General features: G+C 47.8%; 1 protein-coding gene across 1 annotated transcript in view; it reads right to left on the reverse strand.

Moving 5' to 3' along the window:
• Positions 1 to 20000, reverse strand: part of mcf2l2 (MCF.2 cell line derived transforming sequence-like 2) — a gene marked incomplete at its 5' end in the record, with an annotated part of 365863 nt that overhangs the window by 13056 nt on the left and 332807 nt on the right. The window contains 6 exon segments of the mRNA XM_084308288.1: positions 1495 to 3900; positions 4204 to 4465; positions 5135 to 5195; positions 11861 to 11927; positions 11930 to 11965; positions 18435 to 18530. Of these exon segments, the coding sequence (XP_084164414.1) occupies positions 1495 to 3900; positions 4204 to 4465; positions 5135 to 5195; positions 11861 to 11927; positions 11930 to 11965; positions 18435 to 18530 (2928 nt within the window).

The raw sequence follows: 20000 nt of genomic DNA on the forward strand, positions 1-20000 counted from the left end.
CCGCCATATCTCGTCAGAATCGCCATAACGTTGCGCCGTTCAGAAATAGATCAAACATTTGATATTTCGTATTTCTAGTGCTTTGAAATGTTCTCTATCTGTTTCCTTATTTGCAAAGTGTAATACGACTTGTAAATTAGATAATTATTGACTTCCGGTTCCGATCAGCAACGCATGGCTGGCTGATTTTGCGGAGCTCAGCAACCAAGCCACATTAAGTTTGATTACGTTTTTATTTTTATAGCATTTGATTTGATTTTACGTTAGAATCATGTCTAAACAGACACAGACCAGGATGGGAACGCTGAACGCCGTGGATAAGGAGCTCATTAGGTCTATATTCCGTGAGGAAATAGAAGCTATCGTGGCTAAGCTAACCGGCAGAGTGGATGCGCTCCAGGAGACGGTAGCCAGCATAGACACACGGTTAGCTGTGGTGGAGGAGAGCCTATCCGCAGTCGTGGAGGTGGCTGATACCAACGCCACGGTGATATCGTCCTTGGAGGACAAGCTGCGGGCTTGTGAGATGAAGTCGGCAGATGTGGAGGACCGTGGCAGGAGATGCATATTATGTTGAGACAATGAACACACGACCGTGTGGTTTCATTACTTTATTCGACTGCCTCTTAGGTTACAAACACAGCCCTACCTCGAGCGCTAACCACGCCCGTCTATTAAAGGCACAGTAGCCTACAATGTAACTGCTAGTATGTCACAACCTATACGTAGCATAACAGGACATAACATTTTCCCCCCCCTTCCCTCTTGCAACAGCAATAGAACATTCCAGTCCATGAACAGAAACTGAACACTTCAGTCCACCAACCCGTGGCATTTACCCAGTAACATAGTCCCCATGCCAAGCGGGTGGAGCCCTCACCCTCTGAGGGCGAGCAGGCTGGGGAGCAGGGTCTGGTGGTTGTGGTGGGTTACCTCCCACCCTGGTTGCTTCCAAGCGGGGCTGCCAACTGCGGGTTGCAGCTTGGCTCATGGATGATGCAGGCAGTGTCGGGGCACCCACCTTATGCAGGCGGTTTGAGTGCCAGCGAGAACCATCATCTAGTCTGTAGGTGGCCGGACCCAGTTGACGGGTCACTCGGAGGGGTGCTGACCAGTATGAGCTCAGCTTGTTCTTGCGGTTGGCGTGTTTAATCCTGACCCAATCCCCTGCTGACATAGTGGGAGTCTGTACTCTGTGAGAGGCATCATACCTCCGTTTCATCTGAGCCTGTGAGCTTTGGACCTGATCTCTGGCCTTCTCGAGCCCAGGGCTCTCGCATGCAGGGGCCGGTTCAGCTCTCAAGCAGTCTAGTGGTTGTTTCATTTCTCGCCCAATCATGAGCAGAGCCGGAGAGACCCCTGTGGTGGAGTGCTTGGATGCCCGGATGGTCAGGAGAGTTTGGGTGAGTGCAGCGCTGAAGGTTTTCCCCTCCTCCAGGCAGGCTCTGATTCCATTCTTCAGAGATTTGTTTAGGCGTTCAACGCCGCCGTTACTTTCAGGATGGTAGACCGACGTCCTGATGTGCCTGATGGACCTCAGTGACAGGAACTCAGAGAACTCTGCCGAGATGAATTGAGGCCCATTGTCTGTGGTGACGACACTGGGCAGGCCCCAGCGCCCAAACAGCTTGACGAGGTTGTCGGTGATGCTCTGTGTGGTGATGGAGCTGAGTTCGATGGCCTCTGGCCACTTCGAGTGTAGGTCGTGCACGACCATCAGGTAGCGGGCATGTGCCGGGGCCCCATGAAGCTCTCCGCATAGGTCAACCTGAATGTGCTCCCACGGCGCGGACGGCCACGGGGTCGGGGTGAGGGGTGCTGTAGCCGGCTGGCCCGTTTTCCCACTCAGCAGGCAGCAGGTACAGTTGCGCACCAGCTCCTCTACGTCGCCGTCTATGTGAGGCCACCACACTGTGTCTCTGCAGCGTTGTTTCAACTTAACCACCCCCAGGTGGCCGTCGTGCGCCATGTGCAATACCCTGGCCCTTAGCGCCTCTGGTATAATAGCGCGGTGACCGCGGGCGAGGCACACCTCCCCCCAGCAGGAGAGCTCGTCGCGGACTCGGCGGTAGGGGAGCAGTCTGTCCTCCACCGTGGCTGGCCAGCCGTCCTGGATATAGGCACGGAGATTTGTAAATGTCTCATCTTCAGCCGCAGCCTGCTGCAGCTCAGCCAGCGTGACTACTGCGCTGAGCGGTCCATGCAGCATGTGGACCCAGTCCACGTCGTCCTCCTGTTCAGGACTCGCCTCACCCGCCTCTTTTGTCGTAGAGACGGCTCTTGAAAGAAGGTCAGCTACCGTGTTAGAGCGCCCCGGCATAAACTCGAGTCCGAAGTTGTACTGATTCAGCCTATCAGCCCACCTCAGTAGCCTCATAGGCTTGTGCCCCGCCCCTCGGGTCGCCAGCAGCGCTGTCAGAGACTGATGATCTGTGCGAATGGTGAACGCCCTGCCATACAGGTAGACATGCCAGCGTTCGCAGGCCCACAGACAGGCGAGGGCCTCCCTTTCCCCCACAGAGTATTTCTGCTCGGCTGGTGTGAGGGCCCGAGAGGCAAAAGCCACTGGACGCTCTACCCCTCCATAAACCTGGGATAGCACGGCGCCGAGCGCCACCCCAGAGGCGTCACAGGTGACCAAGGTGGGCGCGGTCAGGCTGAAATGCGCCAGTGTTGGCGGGGACGTGAGCTGCCGTTTGATGACGCGCACAGCCTCCCGGCAGGCCGGGGTCCAGTCCCATACCGCATCCTTGCGTAACAGCTGGCGCAGAGGGGCCGTCGAGTCAGAATAGTGTGGCATGAACCGGAGGTAGTAGGCAGCCATGCCCAGAAAAGAAGACAGCTTGGACGGCGACTGCGGGTCCGGCAGGGACAGGATTGCTTCGGTGTGGGACATGATCGGGGTGATACCCTCCCTGGAGAGCCTGAACCCCAGGAACTCGACCTCAGTAGCTCCAAATGTACACTTCTCCGCGTTGAGTGTGACCCCGTTTTGCTTGAAGCGCTGGAAGACCTGCTCCAGGCGAGTGTCGTGGAGTGCAGCGGTGGGCGCATGCACCACCACATCATCCAAGTAGATGCTGACCCCCTGGATGCCAGCCAAAATGAGCGACATTATTTTCTGAAAACAGCTTGGGGCTGATGACAGGCCAAAAGCCATGCGCTTGTACCTGAAAACCCCCACATGTGTGACAAACGCTGTGAGGTCCATACTGCCCGGTGCCAGGGGAACCTGCAGGTAGCCGTGACGTAAATCCATTTTACTGAAAATCGTGGAGCCATGGAAATGGCTAGTCAGCTCCTCCGCTGTGGGGAGGGGATACTTGTCAGGGATGATGGCTTTGTTTACGTCTGTCAGATCGACGCATAGACGCAGTCCGCGCCCCCCCCGTTTCTTGGCTATCACCAGGTTGGACACCCAGGGAGAGGCGTTGATCGGTTCTATGACGTCCTCCTTCACCAGATGACGAATCTCCTCCTCCACCGCATCACGGAGGGCCAAGGGAATGCGCCGCAGCGGCTGAATGACGGGTCGGACAGACGTGTCCACCGAGGGCTGGTGCACAAATCCAGTCATACAGCCCAGGCCTTCGAACAGTGTCGGGTGATGGTCAGGCCAGGACGCGGTGACCTGCAGGACGCGTAGACCCCCAGCGTCGGTCAATGTGAAGTCCAGAGCATGAAACAGGTCTAGCCCCATGATGTTAGCCCCTCTCCGTGTGATGTAGAACTCGGTGTCAGGGATGTGTCTCTTTTTGTACTCCACAGGTAGGCAGGCTACCCCTAAAGTGGTGATCGGGGCGTGGCCATACCCCGACAGGGCGTTTGCTGCTGTAGTCAACGGCACGTGACTGAAGAGCCGGTCATAAGTGGACTTATTCAGGAGCGACACTTTAGCCCCTGTGTCCACGAGGAGTGGTATGGAGGCCCCACCCACACGACATGTGCAATGACTGAATGAGGCCTGTGGGCTTTGTACTGTATTGATGGGAACAGCCCCAGACTGTGCGTGATCAGGAGGAGAGCGACACCAGCGCGCAAAATGGTTAACCCTGTTGCAGTTACGGCAGCGCTTGCCTAGAGCAGGGCAGGACAGGTCCCTGGTTGCATGCTTAGGGGAGCCACAGTTACCACAACGCCTTTGTCCATTCTCCCTCTCCCTCGGCGCCCTGTCTGCCACTCTCTGCACATCGAAGTTGTCACCGTCTGCGCCAGCTGCCTCCTGGGCCACGTTCTGAACTCCGGGTGGAGGTGACGTCACAGGCTCATGCACCGCGCGGGAAAACTTGCGCGCCTCAGAGATAGCTGTCTCCAACTGTTTTCCAATCACTACTGCATCAGCTAGTGTCATGGCGTCCGGCTCTAATAACAGTCTCTCCCTCAGTTGAGCACACAATGTTCTTTCAATCAGCTGGTCGACTATGAGTCCATCCTCCAAGTTCCTAAAATCACAATGCTTGGCTAGCTCCCGCAGGGCAGACACATATTGCGAAACAGTCTCACCAGACCTCTGTGCTCTCTGGCGGAACTCAAACCGGTACATCCGACGGCTTCTTCCCGAGCTAAAATGCGACTTCAGAGCCTCGGTAGCAGTAGAGTACTGATCGTCGGCTAATGTAAGCGTAGCATAAATCCGTTGCCCCTCCTGTCCGAGGCAGTGTCGCAGAAGTGCGCACTTCCTAGCTTCTTCCAGATCCTCCAGTCCCAACGCCAATAAATAGTCCTCCAATGACGTTAGCCATCTAACCCATGGAACCGCTGGGTCACCGGGAACAGGTAGAAACGGTGGTGGCGGTGGTAAAACGAAATCAGCCATCCTCGTTCGCCAATTATTATGTTGAGACAATGAACACACGACCGTGTGGTTTCATTACTTTATTCGACTGCCTCTTAGGTTACAAACACAGCCCTACCTCGAGCGCTAACCACGCCCGTCTATTAAAGGCACAGTAGCCTACAATGTAACTGCTAGTATGTCACAACCTATACGTAGCATAACAGGACATAACAATGCAATGTTAGAATATACGGGTTACCCGATGAAGTGGAGGAGGACGCGCCGATTAAGTTCCTCGAGAAAATGATACCGAAGTGGTTCCCGAAGCTAGCCTGCCCCGAGATAGAGAGAGCTCACAGGATCTTCAGAGCTGATGAAGAGCGAGCGTACAAACCCTCGCACATTCATCTTCTGCTGCCTGAGGTTCCAGACAAGAGACAGGATATTTTAAAAGAGGCCAGGTTGAATCCTCCGGTGGTGAACGGCCGTACCCTGAGATTTGCCGCAGATTTCAGTGACTACACAGCGAGGCGGCGTAGAGCTTTCGCCAGAGCCATGGATCTCGCACGGGAAAGGGCGGTGGAGGTATACCTACTGTTCCCGGCAACGCTGAAAGTAAAGACGGGACGAGGAGCTGTGTCGTGCAACCGTCTATTCAAGTCACCATCCGAGGCGGAGGACTTCATTCGGAAAAGCAATACAAACATTCCGACTGAGAGGAACAGACCGCCCCCGGTGGAGCAGACCTCGAGCGACGGAGAGTGAGAGACCGGAGCAGGTACCTGAGGCTGGCTTCACGCGAGGCCTGCTAGCGTGCTAGCTATCCAAGCTAGCGGCCCTGAAGAGTGGAGCGGGCTCCACACGTGGGCTGCTAGCATACCAGCTAACCAAGCTAACGGCTCTGGAGCACGAGAGCTGTTAGCACACCAGCTAGCTATCCAAGCTAGCACTGTTGTAAACACAGCCGACCGCAGATTTTTCAGTCCTCAGAACGGTAACACTCGACTTCTCTATACGGTATTGTCTCAGTCACGAGCATGAATATTGACTATTTTAAATGTAATTCAGACGTCCTTTACTCTTAGAGTATCGTTTACAATTTTTTTTATTTTATCGTCTGTCACTCGAACTATGCATTGAACTGCGCATAGATTGTTACGTATATTATCTTTGTCCAGCTCTGCCCGGGCGAAATTAATATCACAAGTTTCACTCAAACAGACTGTATGGGCTTATGAACCGTTCAACCAAGGGGGGTGACCCCCTTGCAACGAGCTGTCTGCGGGTAGCAGGTCAAGGCTCTCCTAGCTAACACTGCTGATACTGCATGCTTTTAACTTTCTTTCTTGTCACAGCAGTGCGCATGGCCGCCACCGACGCTGCATTACCTCAACGATGGCAGCACAGTAATGCTCGAGGTTTATTACCACAGTGGTATTATTTCAACATGTGTTATGAGTACTTCAATTTACTCAAGTTTAACTCGGACGAACTGTGTTTCAGGTGCTTTTACCGTCTGCATAATGTTCTATGCACTGAGCTCTATATAGATTTATTCTCTCTGTTGAGCGAAGGGGGGTTCCCCTATTTCTAAATCGTTACAATATACAATTTTTAGTATGGTTAAGTTACGTAATGTGGTTGTGGTTGCTGTGACAGTGCCAACTGATGTTTGATCGACATCGGAAAAGATATTTGATGGGGGGAGGGGAGGGGGGGATACAGGGATTTTTGTTTTTCATTTATTGTGGCTCGCTCTATTATGTGTTTGCTCTCGCCCAACGGGACCTTAGCGTGGGGATGTGTATATGTTGTGGTGCTCTACTTCAAGGGAATCACGTTCAGTCATACTGCAACCTGGTTGGACTATGGCTAATTTAAAAATCTTGATCTGGAATACAGGGGGTCTTAATATTCCACATAAATGCACAAGTGTACTAACATGGTTGAAAAGGCAGGAGGTGGATGTGGCTTTGCTGAGTGAAACGCATCTTTTAATGGCTGACAGTGCAAAACGTGCAAACAATTTTTATCATAACATAAGCTCCTCTTCTTTTAGCACTAAGTCCCGTGGAGTAGCCATAGTAGCTAAGCGAAAGTTGAATATTAAACTATTAGACGTGTGGTCTGATGCAGAAGGTCGAATTACTATTGCTAAGATAGAATACTCTAACAGGAAAATTGCTCTGATAACCGCCTATGCCCCTAATGTGTATGACGCTAACTTTTATACTGTACTCACTACAGAGATGTTGAAACTACCTGAGTACTCATTTATAGTGGGTGCTGATTTCAATGCCATTTGGGATCCATTGATTGATAAGTCCAGTAATGCTGAAACCCACGATCAGATGCAAGCGACCGCGGCCCTACGTGCCTGGTCTAGGGACACAGGGGTTATTGATATGTGGCGGTTACTCAACCCAACCGTCCGAGACTACTCTTTTTTCTCCGCAAGACATACAACTTTTTCCAGAATTGATTATGTTTTTTCTTCCTCTAGGCCAGGGGTCAGCAACCTTCTTGACATGGAGTGCCTGTTTGAAATATAGTTGTAACTAGTGTGCGTCAACAATATTCCATGCATCGTACATTTTTTTTCTCATAATCAGGTCTTTTTAATGATCATTTTTACATTATTACATCATTATTGTTATTGTTATTATTAACAATATTATTATGATGGTTGTATCAACCCTAAATCTGAGTTGGGGGGGGAATGCAATGCAGACAAACAGCTGCATACAGTGTGACCATTTCACTCACATTTGCCCATTCATTTTTGGACACATCACACACCATCGGTGTGTGTACTGTACGTGTGCTGTCATAGCTCCACCTACAGGCCTAATGGAGAACACCAGGAGAACACCAGGATGTGAATGGAGGGTGAATGTGAGGTATATCGTGTAAATAAGTTTTGATTGATCGCAAGACTACACTGAAAAAAAAAAATAAGTTACCAGAACTTAAAAAGATTGAGTTCAGTTACTGTGCATTAAGGTTTTCAGTTTTCAATCCATAATAAGTTAACAGAAAAATAAGTACACAACCACATTATTTCAACCTAATAAAACTATGTTTATTGTCATTGTTTTAAGAACACAAGAAATAAGGGTCTCAATTAAATATGTGGTAGTAAAAAGAACCTGTGGGAGGATTTCAACAAGATAAATGCGACAACAGTGCAAAATATTTCACTATAATATTTAAAAAAATAAAAAAATAAAAAAAAATAAGTATAATTTTTTACTGCTGTCCCCTGTGCCTATGAAAATGCCCCCACGTGCCTATGCAGGCACGCGTGCCTAGGGTTGCCTACCCCTGCTCTAGGCTATTCGATAGCTTTGACGTTGACTTGAGGCCCATTGCACTGTCAGACCACAAATACATCCCCCTTAAGGGTTCACTCAGTAAAATAACGTCCCGTGCCCCTAGATGGCGCTTTAACTCAACGCTGCTGAAGAATGATGAATTCATCCTACAATTTAAGGAGAAGCTCATTGAATTCTTGCAGTTTAATGCTGGATCGGTACAGGACCCCAGAATTTTATGGAATTCGGTTAAGGGGTTTATTAGAAGTAACACCACTCTGTTTGCTTCCAATCTCCGTAAAAGGGTCGTCTCTCCAAGTTGGTAGAATTGGAAGAGCTTCATAAAACAATGATGTCTTCTATGCAGCACAGCTACTCTAGCCGACTGGAGCTCCAAATTAAGGTGGTGAAAAAGGAGATTAACTCCATTTTAAGACAACAGTCTGAATTTCAAATGCACAGAACAAGACAGCACTACTACTTTCACGCCCCTAGGCCTAGTCACCTACTAGCTATGAAGATACGGGCCAACAAGGGGAGATAACCACCAACCCCAACAAAATAGACGATACATTTCGCTCGTTTTATTCCAACTTGTACGAGTCAGAAGTGGTCTATGATCATACAAAGCTGGAGGACTATCTTAGTCAAATTAATTTACCACAAATCTCAGAGGATGACGCTAAACGGTTAGCTGAACCTATCACACTAGATGAGCTCAGGGAGGCGATTGCTGACATGCAGCAAGGCAAGGCTCCTGGTTGGGACGGCATTCCACCGGAACTCTATATTGCGATGGGATGTACTCGGTCCCTTATTACTCTCAATGATTTTACACTCAGTCAAAGAGGGCAATTTTTCCAGGGATGTCAATATGGCACTTATATCTGTCCTACTAAAGAAAGATAAGGATCCCACCGAATGTGGCAGCTATAGACCCTTAAGTCTCCTCGGAGCCGATCTCAAGCTATATGCTAAGGTGCTAGCCATCCGACTTCAAAAGCATATGACATCTCTGGTTGACCCTGATCAGACTGGCTTTATAAGAGGCCGACTGGTCACGGATAATATCAGACGGTTACTGCACGTGATTGATGCCAGCAAGGATGTCGCAACCCCTACGGCTGTCATGTCCTTAGACGCGATGAAGGCCTTTGACAGATTGGAGTGGTCATATTTGTGGGCAGTCCTTAGAAGGATGGGGTTAGGTGAGGGGTTCATTCACATGATCAAAGTTCTCTACACAGGGCCCTCGGCCATGATCCTAACAGGGAAACTCTGCTCACCACTCTTCTCTGTCTCGCGCTCTTCTAGACAGGGTTGTCCTCTTAGCCCCGGACTCTTTGCTTTATCACTCGAACCTCTAGCTCAGTACATAAGACAGAGAGAGAATTAGTATACATAATGTGTCAGACCATATAAGGGAAGTTTGATTGATTGTAGCCACGCCCCTTTTGAGATTGGTCGAGGATTCAAGGAGGCGTGACATCCGGTTTCGAAGGGGAGGGACATCCGGTTTCGGAAGAGGAGTTTTCAGATATTTTTTTTCAAAATAAACGTTTTTTTTTTCAAAATAAACGTTTTTTTTATTGTCAGAAATAAAATAAAATAAAATTCAAAATAAAAGTTTTTTTTATTTTCAGAATAAACATTTCAGAATAAAGTTTCAGAATGTATGTGTAGGGGAATTAAGAAAAATACAATGTGTATATGTTCAGAATAAATTTCAAATGTGTGTAGGGGAATTAAGAAAAATAAAATATGTATATGTTCAGAATAAGTGTGTGTGTATGTGTGTGTGTGTGTGTTCAGAAAAATACAATGTGTGTGTGTGTGTGTGTGTGTGTGTGTGTGTGTGTGTGTGTGTGTGTGTGTGTGTGTGTGTGTGTGTGTGTGTGTGTGTGTGTGTGTGTGTGTGTGTGTGTAGAGGATTTAAGAATAAATGTATGTGGACATAAATAAACATTTTAAATGTGTGTGTGTGTGTTCCTGAATATTTCAGAATAAGTGTGTGTATGTGTATTCCTCTGTGTGTGTGTGTGTATAGGATTTAAGAAAAATACAATGTGTGTTTTCTTAAAACCCCATGCCTGTGTGGCTTGCATGGATCTGTCTGTTTAAGCAGAAAATGGTTTCTTCCAAATGGTATGCATGATTTCTTCCAACCCCAAGTGGCATGCATCTCCCCTCTGAAGGCTGGTTGCTCACTAGCCTCTCAGTAGACTGAATATCTCTCCCCCGCTGTGTCTGTCAAACTGTGAGTCCCCACGCTGTTTCTCAGTAGACTGGCTTTAAAATGACATTCAGAAACACTAGACTGGTTCTGAATTTCTGAAGTGACACCCCCCTTTGCTGTCATAGAAGGAGGAGGGGTCTGTGGATAACGAAATATGCAGCTCCTGTCAGACCCCCTGGTGAGATTTATGACTTTAGAAGACACCCCTTTTTCTTCTGGATGCAGGTCCTGTCACTGCTAGTAGATTTACGACCATGTACATCTCCCCCCTTTCTGTTGTTTAGAGAATGTGTGCGTGCGTGTGTGTGTGTGTGTGTGTGTGTGTGTGTGTGTGTGTGTGTGTGATTGTAGGGTTTCCCCTTTAGTGATCAGAGGTGTCTATATTTTAGTTTCTTGTGTTTAAGCAAATGTGTAAATAAAAGAAAATACAATGTAGGCTGATGTTGTTTGAAAAAAGAGTGATAACTTATAACCAGACTAAGTATGTATGTATGTATGTATGTATGTATGTATGTATGTATGTATGTATGTATGTATGTATGTATGTATGTATGTATGTATGTATGTATGTATGTATGTATGTATGTATGTATGTATGTATGTATGTATGTATGTATGTAATATGTAGTTTGTGTGTGTGTGTGTGTGTGTGTCGAGGATTGTTTTTTTTAAGAAAAAATGTAATGTGCCTATATTTTAGTTTCTTGGATAAAGACACTTGTGTTCGGAAAATATAAGTGTAGATAAACAAAAGTATCATAGAAACCTGTTACAGCATGCTGTTTTGCCAACGGGGGACAGGGCAGTGTTTAAGTTATATGCTTGGAGGCTAAGTTCTGCTAGATGGCTGCCTCTCAAGGGTGGGGGGCTGATTACAACCACTGTTGTAAAACCGGTGAAGCGTTTTATTTAAAATAGATTATTTTAAAAAGGTTGCATTACAGTGTTTTGTATTATTATTCACATTAATTATAAAAGTTATATGTGATAGTTTAGAGTTGTGCTGAAAATATCTGTCTGTGAGGGTCTGTGTCTCTGTTCGAGGGTGTGAATTGGGGCCCTCTTAGGTGTTAAAACACCCCATGGTGGCATGAAGATTAGGGGAGATGGAGATAATGCGCCAGCTTTATGCTGTTGGGAGAGGCGCAGAGATGACATTGCTTTCTGGGTAAAGTAGTCATTATGCATGGCAAGAGAAATGGCTACAGTTTCTTTGAAGCCCCGTAGCTCAGGAATGAGTAGTGTGTTATCAGCATGATTCATAAGACATAGATTGAAAAGTATGTGCCCGATTTGTACAAGTGATGGCTTATTTTGAAGGTATGAACCTGTACTTTCATATTATGTAAAAGAGAACAATGTAAGACCCTTTAGGACCCAGAGTCTGTGCCTGGTCACGTGTCTGCTGGTAGGAGCCCTGCACAATGTCACACCTAGCACCCTTTAGCCTAATGGACATGAAAGCGAGTTGAGTTGAACTGAACTGAACCCGACATGAAGACACAAGCAGAGGGAGGTAAGGAGAGCAGGTACCTTTGGGCGCCCCGCGTGGCAGAGGAGGAGGAGGAGGTGAGCGAGGAGGCGAGCGAGGAGGCGAGGAGAAGCGGCGCGGGGCCTCCGACTCCTTAGCAGCTGGCTCTACTCAGCCAGGGAGGAGTTAGCAGGGGAGGGAGAGAGAGAGAAGGAGAGAGAGAGAGAGAGAGAGAGAGAGAGAGAGAGAGAGAGGATGAGAGAGAGAGGAGAGAGAGAGGAGAGAGAGAGAGAGAGAGAGAGAGGAGAGAAGGAGAGGAGGGAGAAGGAGAAGGAGAGAGAGAGAGAGAGAGGAGAGAGAGAGAGAGAGAGAGAGAGAGAGAGAGAGGAGAGAGAGAAGGAGAGAGAGAGAGAGGAGAGAGAGAGATGGAGAGAGAGAAGGAGAGAGAGGAGAGGGGGAGAGAGAAGGACGAGAGGAGAGAGAGAGCACAGAGTGAGTGAGAGGAGAGAGAGAAGGAGAGAGAGGGAAAGAGAGAGAGGGAGAGAGGGAGAGAGAGAGGAGAGAGAGGGAGAGAGAAGGACAGAGGAGAGAGAAGGAGAGGGAGAGAGAGAGAGAGAGGACAGAGGGAGAGAGAGAGAGAGAGAGGGAGAGAGAGAGAAGGAGAGGTGGATTGAGAGAGAGATGGAGCATAAAGCAGGGGGTTAGGCAGTTAGAGCAGCAGCTACAGGTTCTAATACGACCTCACACTGTCCAGCGGCATCCTATCAGAACATAGCCTCTCATAGACCTATCAGAACGCAGCCTCTCGTAGACCTATCAGAACGCAGCCTCTCGTAGACCTATCAGAACGCAGCCTCTCGTAGACCTATCAGAACGTAGCCTCTCGTAGACCTATCAGAACGCAGCCTCTCGTAGACCTATCAGAATGCAGCCTCTCGTAGACCTATCAGAACGCAGCCTCTCGTAGACCTATCAGAACGTAGCGTCTCGTAGACCTATCAGAACGTAGCGTCTCGTAGACCTATCAGAACGCAGCCTCTCGTAGACCTATCAGAACGTAGCATCTCGTAGACCTATCAGAACGCAGCCTCTCGTAGACCTATCAGAACGTAGCCTCTCGTAGACCTATCAGAACGCAGCGTCTCGTAGACCTATCAGAACGTAGCCTCTCGTAGACCTATCAGACCGTAGCCTCTCGTGGACCTATCAGAACGTAGCGTCTCGTAGACCTATCAGAACGTAGCCTCTCGTAGACCTATCAGACCGTAGCCTCTCGTAGACCTATCAGAACGCAGCCTCTCGTAGACCTATCAGACCGTAGCGTCTCGTAGACCTATCAGAACGCAGCCTCTCGTAGACACAATATCTCTGACACTGGGAATACATTCCCTGAGGTCCATAGATGTCCCTAGATACCAAGAACATGCAAATGGCCCTTGTAGAAGTGGAGCAATCTTCCATTTACTTAGGTACGTATTTTTAGGCAGATTTTCAGAAAATATGGCTCGGGCTTAAGAGGTTAAACCAAATCTCCATTAACTTCAATTCATCAAGTATTTCTACTGTGTATTTGGTTGTGTGAAATAAAGAAAATCTTCATGAATTCAAGGCATCACAGGCTGAATAATTGATATACAAATGGTTTTTATGTGAAGTGCTCCTTTAAGGCTGGACTGGGCTGGACCACTACAACACAAGGTGGAGCTTGGACTCGGAGCCCCGGCCTCCTCCAGAAATAAGGCTCTAAATGTCAAGATGGGCTGAATATTAGAGGCTGACATTTACTGCAGCGCGGTGTAGCCCTACATGTCTGTAGCGTTTGGGGTTCTGCTCTCCTCAGGGAGCAGAGCGTTACCTGGTGGTATTTGACCTGTCTCTCTGCCCTGATTACATTCATTGGTACCTGGTGTGTCTAGTTAAGGAGGCTTCATATGCTCTTCAGTGTCACTACTGACACCGTGAGTCGATCGCCAGTATATCTGTGAGTAATGCCTTTGTGAGTAAAGACTTATCGCTCCTGCCATGGGAAATCTCATTCATTCCATAAGAACGTAGAATAAACATTTACAGATTTTTTTTTTTAAATGGTCCATTTGCATGTTCTTGGTATCTGATTCTAGGGACATCTATGGATCTCAGGGAATGTATTCCCAGTGTCAGAAATACTGTGTCTGTTACTAGGCTTGAGTCAATTGTAATGAACCAAATGAGAATATCAATAAAATGTATTATTTTTTTTTTTGACTGTGAATAACACCATGCTAAAATTGACCAGACCTGAAAAATCTGAGCAAATGAATAAATGAAAGATGATTAAACAGAAGGTTTTGTAGATACAGTACTGAATTCTGCCATCCGGACACATGCAATTTCAAATATGATTATAGAATATAGAATATAGTGCGGCTGGGTGGCGCAGCGGACAAGGCGCTCCTCACCAACGCGAGAGGCACTGGTATCGAATCTAGCTGTCAGCGTTGCCTCCGGCTTGGCCGGCCGTCATACTGGCTCGATTGGCAGTGTTAGCGGGTTGTAAGCCGGCGAGGGTGGGTCCTGGTCGTTGTAAACAGCAACTCCTACAGTTCAGTCGGGGCGCCTGCACAGCGAGGGAAGGATCTGGAGGGAGGTAGTGTGACCTTCCACACGTTACACTCCCCCAGTGAGAGTCCGCACTGCCAGGTGAAAAGAAGCGGTGGGCTGGGTACACATGTGTCGGAGGAAGCATGTGATAGTCTCCACCCTCCCAGACCGACGGTAGGGGGTAGAGTGCGTGTACAGGGTATCTGCAGGTTTAGCCCAGTCAGATTTAAGGCTTTTTAAGACTTTTTAATGCCACTCAGAATTAAATTTAATACCAATTTCACGATAACAAAATGGCAAAAATCATGGGTACTCTCAGTACTCATTCAAGGGTACTACGACTATGCCTGCACCTCATGGTACCAAAGCACCTCAAAGGCACTAAAAACAAGATTACAAACATCACAAAACAAACTGGTCAGACTACTGCTTAACCTCACTCCTAAAACCCATTTTTACCCCTGCCCACATTCAAAACCGCTCTTAAAGAGCACCTACGGGAGACTGCAATTCGAAACTGGCCACCGTAAATGTCCAACCCCCCCCCCCCCCCCCCTCCTAATGTACAGTCTCATCCCCATCATATATATATAATATTTTCTGTTAGGATCTCTGGGTAACAGTACTGTATATTATTTGCATATCGTATATGTCACAAATGTAACAGTACTACAGTATATACCTGTATGTCATGTATGTCCCTATGCCATAAATGTCATGATGTCATGTATGTTTTTACTGTATTTATTTCTGTATATTTTATTTCATTTTTATTCTATTTTACTCTACTCTTATCCTAGGCAACTTGATTGATTTGTGTTATTATTCTAATTCGTGACCTGTCCTGTCTAAATGTTTAAATGTTGAGCGATTTGCAGTGTCAAATTTCCCACGGGATAATAAAAGTATTTCTATTCTATCTATTCTATGTTGTGTATGTCAATATGAATTCAAAATGGGGGACCCTGATGTAAACAAGACAAACGTCTTTCTCTGGTCTGCATCCCCTTATTATTGTGTGTATTGAGCTGTACTGTATTGTACACATTCTGCAATCTGTTAAATAAAGTTTTCATTCATCCAGTTGTTTTGTTTTTGTGGTTTGGTTGAATGAATACTTTATTTAACAGATTTCAGAATGGGTACAATACAGTACAGCTCAATACACACAATAATAAGGGGATGCAGACCAGAGAAAGACGTTTGTCTTGTTTACATCAGGGTCCCTCATTTTCAATTCATAGTGACATTTATGACATGCACAACATACATGACATCATGACATTTATGGCATAGGGACATACATGTATATATTACTGTTACATTTGTGACATATATGATATGCAAATATACAGTACTGTTACCCATAGATCCTAACATATATATATATACATATGATGGGGAGGAGACTGTACATTAGGAGGGGGTAGGTGTGTGGTAGAAAATAAATACATAGGGTGGGGTGAAGCTCTCACTCTCATCAACACAAACGTGTCCTTGCCCTTGTTTACATCCGTGAAGAGATTTTTTTGGATGCAAGAAGCCAATCCAAACCTGGCTATGTAGGACGTTTTATCTTTTCCACACGTGAATGTTTTAGCGACTTCAGAGTCAGGGAACATCGCTTGAAACACCTCTCCTAGTCCCTCATTTCCATTGTAGGACTGATGCTTTGCGACCGTATTTAGAACCCACAGTACCTCAGCTTCAAGGGTTGGCGTGGAGCCGAACGTTACCCGGACAGGTGCAGATGTAATTGGTGGTAGACCTACCTGTCCCTCAGCAGTTGATGTGGACAGCGTCGCCGTCGAAAATAAATTTGATATTGAAGTTGTCTGCAGGCGGGTTTTTGCAGAGGTAAACATGCTTAGCGCTGTGCATGTGTGACTCGACTGCTTTTATTCCCATCGTTCCCAGTTTAAAATCCTTTTTGCAGAGTTTGCAGCGGGCCTCGTAATTATCTTTCACTGGGACCAACCACGGTGCAAACTTCGAGCCAGTTCTCATTAAATTTGCACTTTCCCATGTTAAATTAACGAGTGCAAATAAATACAAATCAATTAAACTAAACTAAACGTCAGCGTTATCGCTACGGCTTGAATAACGTGTTAAGTTACCTATGCTCCGGTGTTCTGAAATAGCTCCCGACGGCGACACACATTAAGGACCACATTAAGGTTCCGCCCCACTGCGTACCGTTTGCGTGAAAGAAAAAAAAAAAGCCTGATTTATCTCCCGTTAATAGTTTCCCCCCAGATTTCACAATGAAACATAAGATGACATGGCATGTTTTTAAGACCTCCGAAAGTCGGATTTAAGACATTTTAAGACAAATTAAGGCCTTAATAGTTGATAGTTGAATTTAAGACTTTTTAAGACTTTTTAAGGTCCCGCGGACACCCTGGTGTAGTGTAGTGGTGGTAGTAGTGGTGGTGGTAGTGTAGTGGTGGTAGTAGTGGTGGTGGTAGTGTAGTGGTGGTAGTAGTGGTGGTGTAGTGGTGGTGGTGGTGGTAGTAGTGGTGGTAGTGGTAGTAGTGGTGGTGGTGGTGGTGGTAGTAGTGGTGGTAGTGGTAGTAGTGGTGGTGGTGGTGGTAGTAGTGGTGGTAGTGGTAGTAGTGGTGGTAGTGGTAGTAGTGGTGGTGGTGTAGTGGTGGTAGTGTAGTGGTGGTAGTAGTAGTAGTGGTAGTAGTGGTAGTGGTAGTAGTGGTAGTAGTGGTAGTAGTGGTGGTAGTGGTAGTAGTAGTGGTAGTGTTGGTAGTGGTAGTAGTGGTGGTGGTAGTGTAGTGGTAGTAGTGGTAGTGGTGGTAGTAGCAGTGGTAGTAGTGGTAGTGTAGTGGTGGTAGTAGTAGTGGTGGTAGTGGTGGTGGTAGTGGTGGTGGTAGTGGTAGTAGTAGTGGTAGTAGTAGTGGTGGTAGTAGCAGTGGTAGTAGTGGTAGTGTAGTGGTGGTGGTAGTGGTGGTGGTAGTAGTAGTGGTAGTGGTAGTAGTAGTGGTGGTAGTAGCAGTGGTAGTAGTGGTAGTGTAGTGGTGGTAGTAGTAGTGGTAGTAGTGGTGGTAGTGGTGGTAGTGTAGTGGTGGTAGTAGTAGTGGTGGTAGTGGTAGTAGTGGTGGTAGTGGTGGTAGTGTAGTGGTGGTAGTAGTAGTGGTGGTAGTGGTGGTAGTGGTGGTAGTGTAGTGGTGGTAGTGTAGTGGTGGTAGTAGTAGTGGTGGTAGTGGTGGTAGTGGTGGTAGTGTAGTGGTGGTAGTAGTAGTGGTAGTAGTAGTAGTGGTGGTAGTAGTGGTGGTAGTAGTGGTGGTAGTAGTGGTGGTAGTAGTGGTAGTAGTAGTGGTGGTAGTGGTGGTAGTAGTGGTGGTAGTGGTGGTAGTAGTGGTGGTAGTAGTGGTGGTAGTAGTGGTGGTAGTAGTGGTGGTAGTGGTGGTAGTAGTGGTGGTAGTAGTAGTGGTGGTAGTGGTGGTAGTGGTGGTAGTGTAGTGGTGGTAGTAGTAGTGGTAGTAGTGGTGGTAGTGGTGGTAGTGTAGTGGTGGTAGTGTAGTGGTGGTAGTAGTAGTGGTGGTAGTGGTAGTAGTGGTGGTAGTGGTGGTAGTGTAGTGGTGGTAGTAGTAGTGGTGGTAGTGGTGGTAGTGGTGGTAGTGTAGTGGTGGTAGTAGTAGTGGTGGTAGTGGTGGTAGTGGTGGTAGTGTAGTGGTGGTAGTAGTAGTGGTGGTAGTGGTGGTAGTGGTGGTAGTGTAGTGGTGGTAGTAGTGGTGGTAGTGGTGGTAGTGTAGTGGTGGTAGTAGTAGTGGTGGTAGTGGTGGTAGTGGTGGTAGTGTAGTGGTGGTAGTAGTGGTGGTAGTGTAGTGGTGGTAGTAGTAGTGGTGGTAGTGGTGGTAGTGGTGGTAGTGTAGTGGTGGTAGTAGTAGTGGTAGTAGTGGTGGTAGTGGTGGTAGTAACTGGTGGAAAGTAAGCACAAAAGGACTTCACTATGACGACGATGGTGATAATAACAATGGTGATAATAACAATAATGATTACAACGACGGCGATGGCGGCTGCTAGCGATGACATCATGACATTTACCTGCAGGGAGAGACCTCCTATTGGACAGGCCCTGCAGCGTGAAGCGCCTCCTAGCGTTAACGGCCATGGGGCCTGATTGGCCGGCTGAAGCATCAGCTGGGGGGGGGGGGGGGGGGGGGGGTTAGTAAAGGAGGAGGAAAAAGAAAACAAGGAGAAGGAAGGAGAGATATCAGCAGGTTGAGAAGGAAGGAGAGATATGAGCAGGTTGAGAAGGAAGGAGCGATATGAGCAGGTTGAGAAGGAAGGAGCGATATCAGCAGGTTGAGAAGGAAGGATCACTTGATAACAGCGTTGAAGATGGTCAGCACATGGTTTCAGGACCCGCCCAGCAATACGGTCTGGTCCTGCTGCCTTCCTGGTGTTCCCTCGTTTAAACATCCTTCTCACGTCATGCTCAGTAAGAGTACAGGGTCTCCCCGGCCGCCAGTAGCCTTTGCTTCAACTGCGTCAGCTTGTTGGCTCACTGCTGTCTCTGCCTCATAGCGTGCATAACAGGTGTTGAGGAGCTCTGATGCATCTCTTGAGGACAAGTTCAAGTGTCTTTATAGTGTGTCACTGATCTTAGGCCCTGAGTCCAACCCCTAACCACTCCCCTAACCACTCCCCTAACCACTCCCCTAACCACTCCCATAATCACTCCCCTAACCACTCCCGAAACCACTCCCCTAACCACTCCCCTAACCACTCCCCTAACCACTCCCCTAACCACTCCCCTAACCACTCCCATAATCACTCCCCTAACCACTCCCATAACCACTCCCCTAACCACTCCCCTAACCACTCCCATAATCACTCCCCTAACCACTCCCCTAACCACTCCCCTAACCACTCCCCTAACCACTCCTCTAACCACTCTAACCACTCCCCTAACCACTCCCCTAACCACTCCCCTAACCACTCCCCTAACCACTCCCACAATCACTCCCCTAACCACTCCCCTAACCACTCCCCTAACCACTCCCATAATCACTCCCCTAACCACTCCCCTAACCACTCCCATAATCACTCCCCTAACCACTCCCCTAACCACTCCCCTAACCACTCCCATAATCACTCCCCTAACCACTCCCATAATCACTCCCCTAACCACTCCTCTAACCACTCCCATAATCACTCCCCTAACCACTCCCATAATCACTCCCCTAACCACTCTCCTAACCACTCCCATAATCACTCCCCTAACCACTCCCCTAACCACTCCCCTAACCACTCCCATAATCACTCCCCTAACCACTCCCATAATCACTCCCCTAACCACTCCCCTAACCACTCCCCTAACCACTCCCATAATCACTCCCCTAACCACTCCCCTAATCACTCCCCTAACCACTCCCCTAACCACTCCCCTAACCACTCCCATAATCACTCCCCTAACCACTCCCCTAACCACTCCCCTAACCACTCCCCTAACCACTCCCCTAACAACTCTAACCACTCCCCTAACCACTCTAACCACTCCCCTAACCACTCCCCTAACCACTCTAACCACTCCCCTAACCACTCTAACCACTCCCCTAACCACTCCCCTAACCACTCTAACCACTCCCCTAACCACTCCCCTAACCA

This window comes from Notolepis coatsorum (genome assembly GCF_963971535.1).
Source record: "Notolepis coatsorum genome assembly, chromosome: 2".
Lineage (NCBI taxonomy): Eukaryota > Metazoa > Chordata > Actinopteri > Aulopiformes > Paralepididae > Notolepis > Notolepis coatsorum.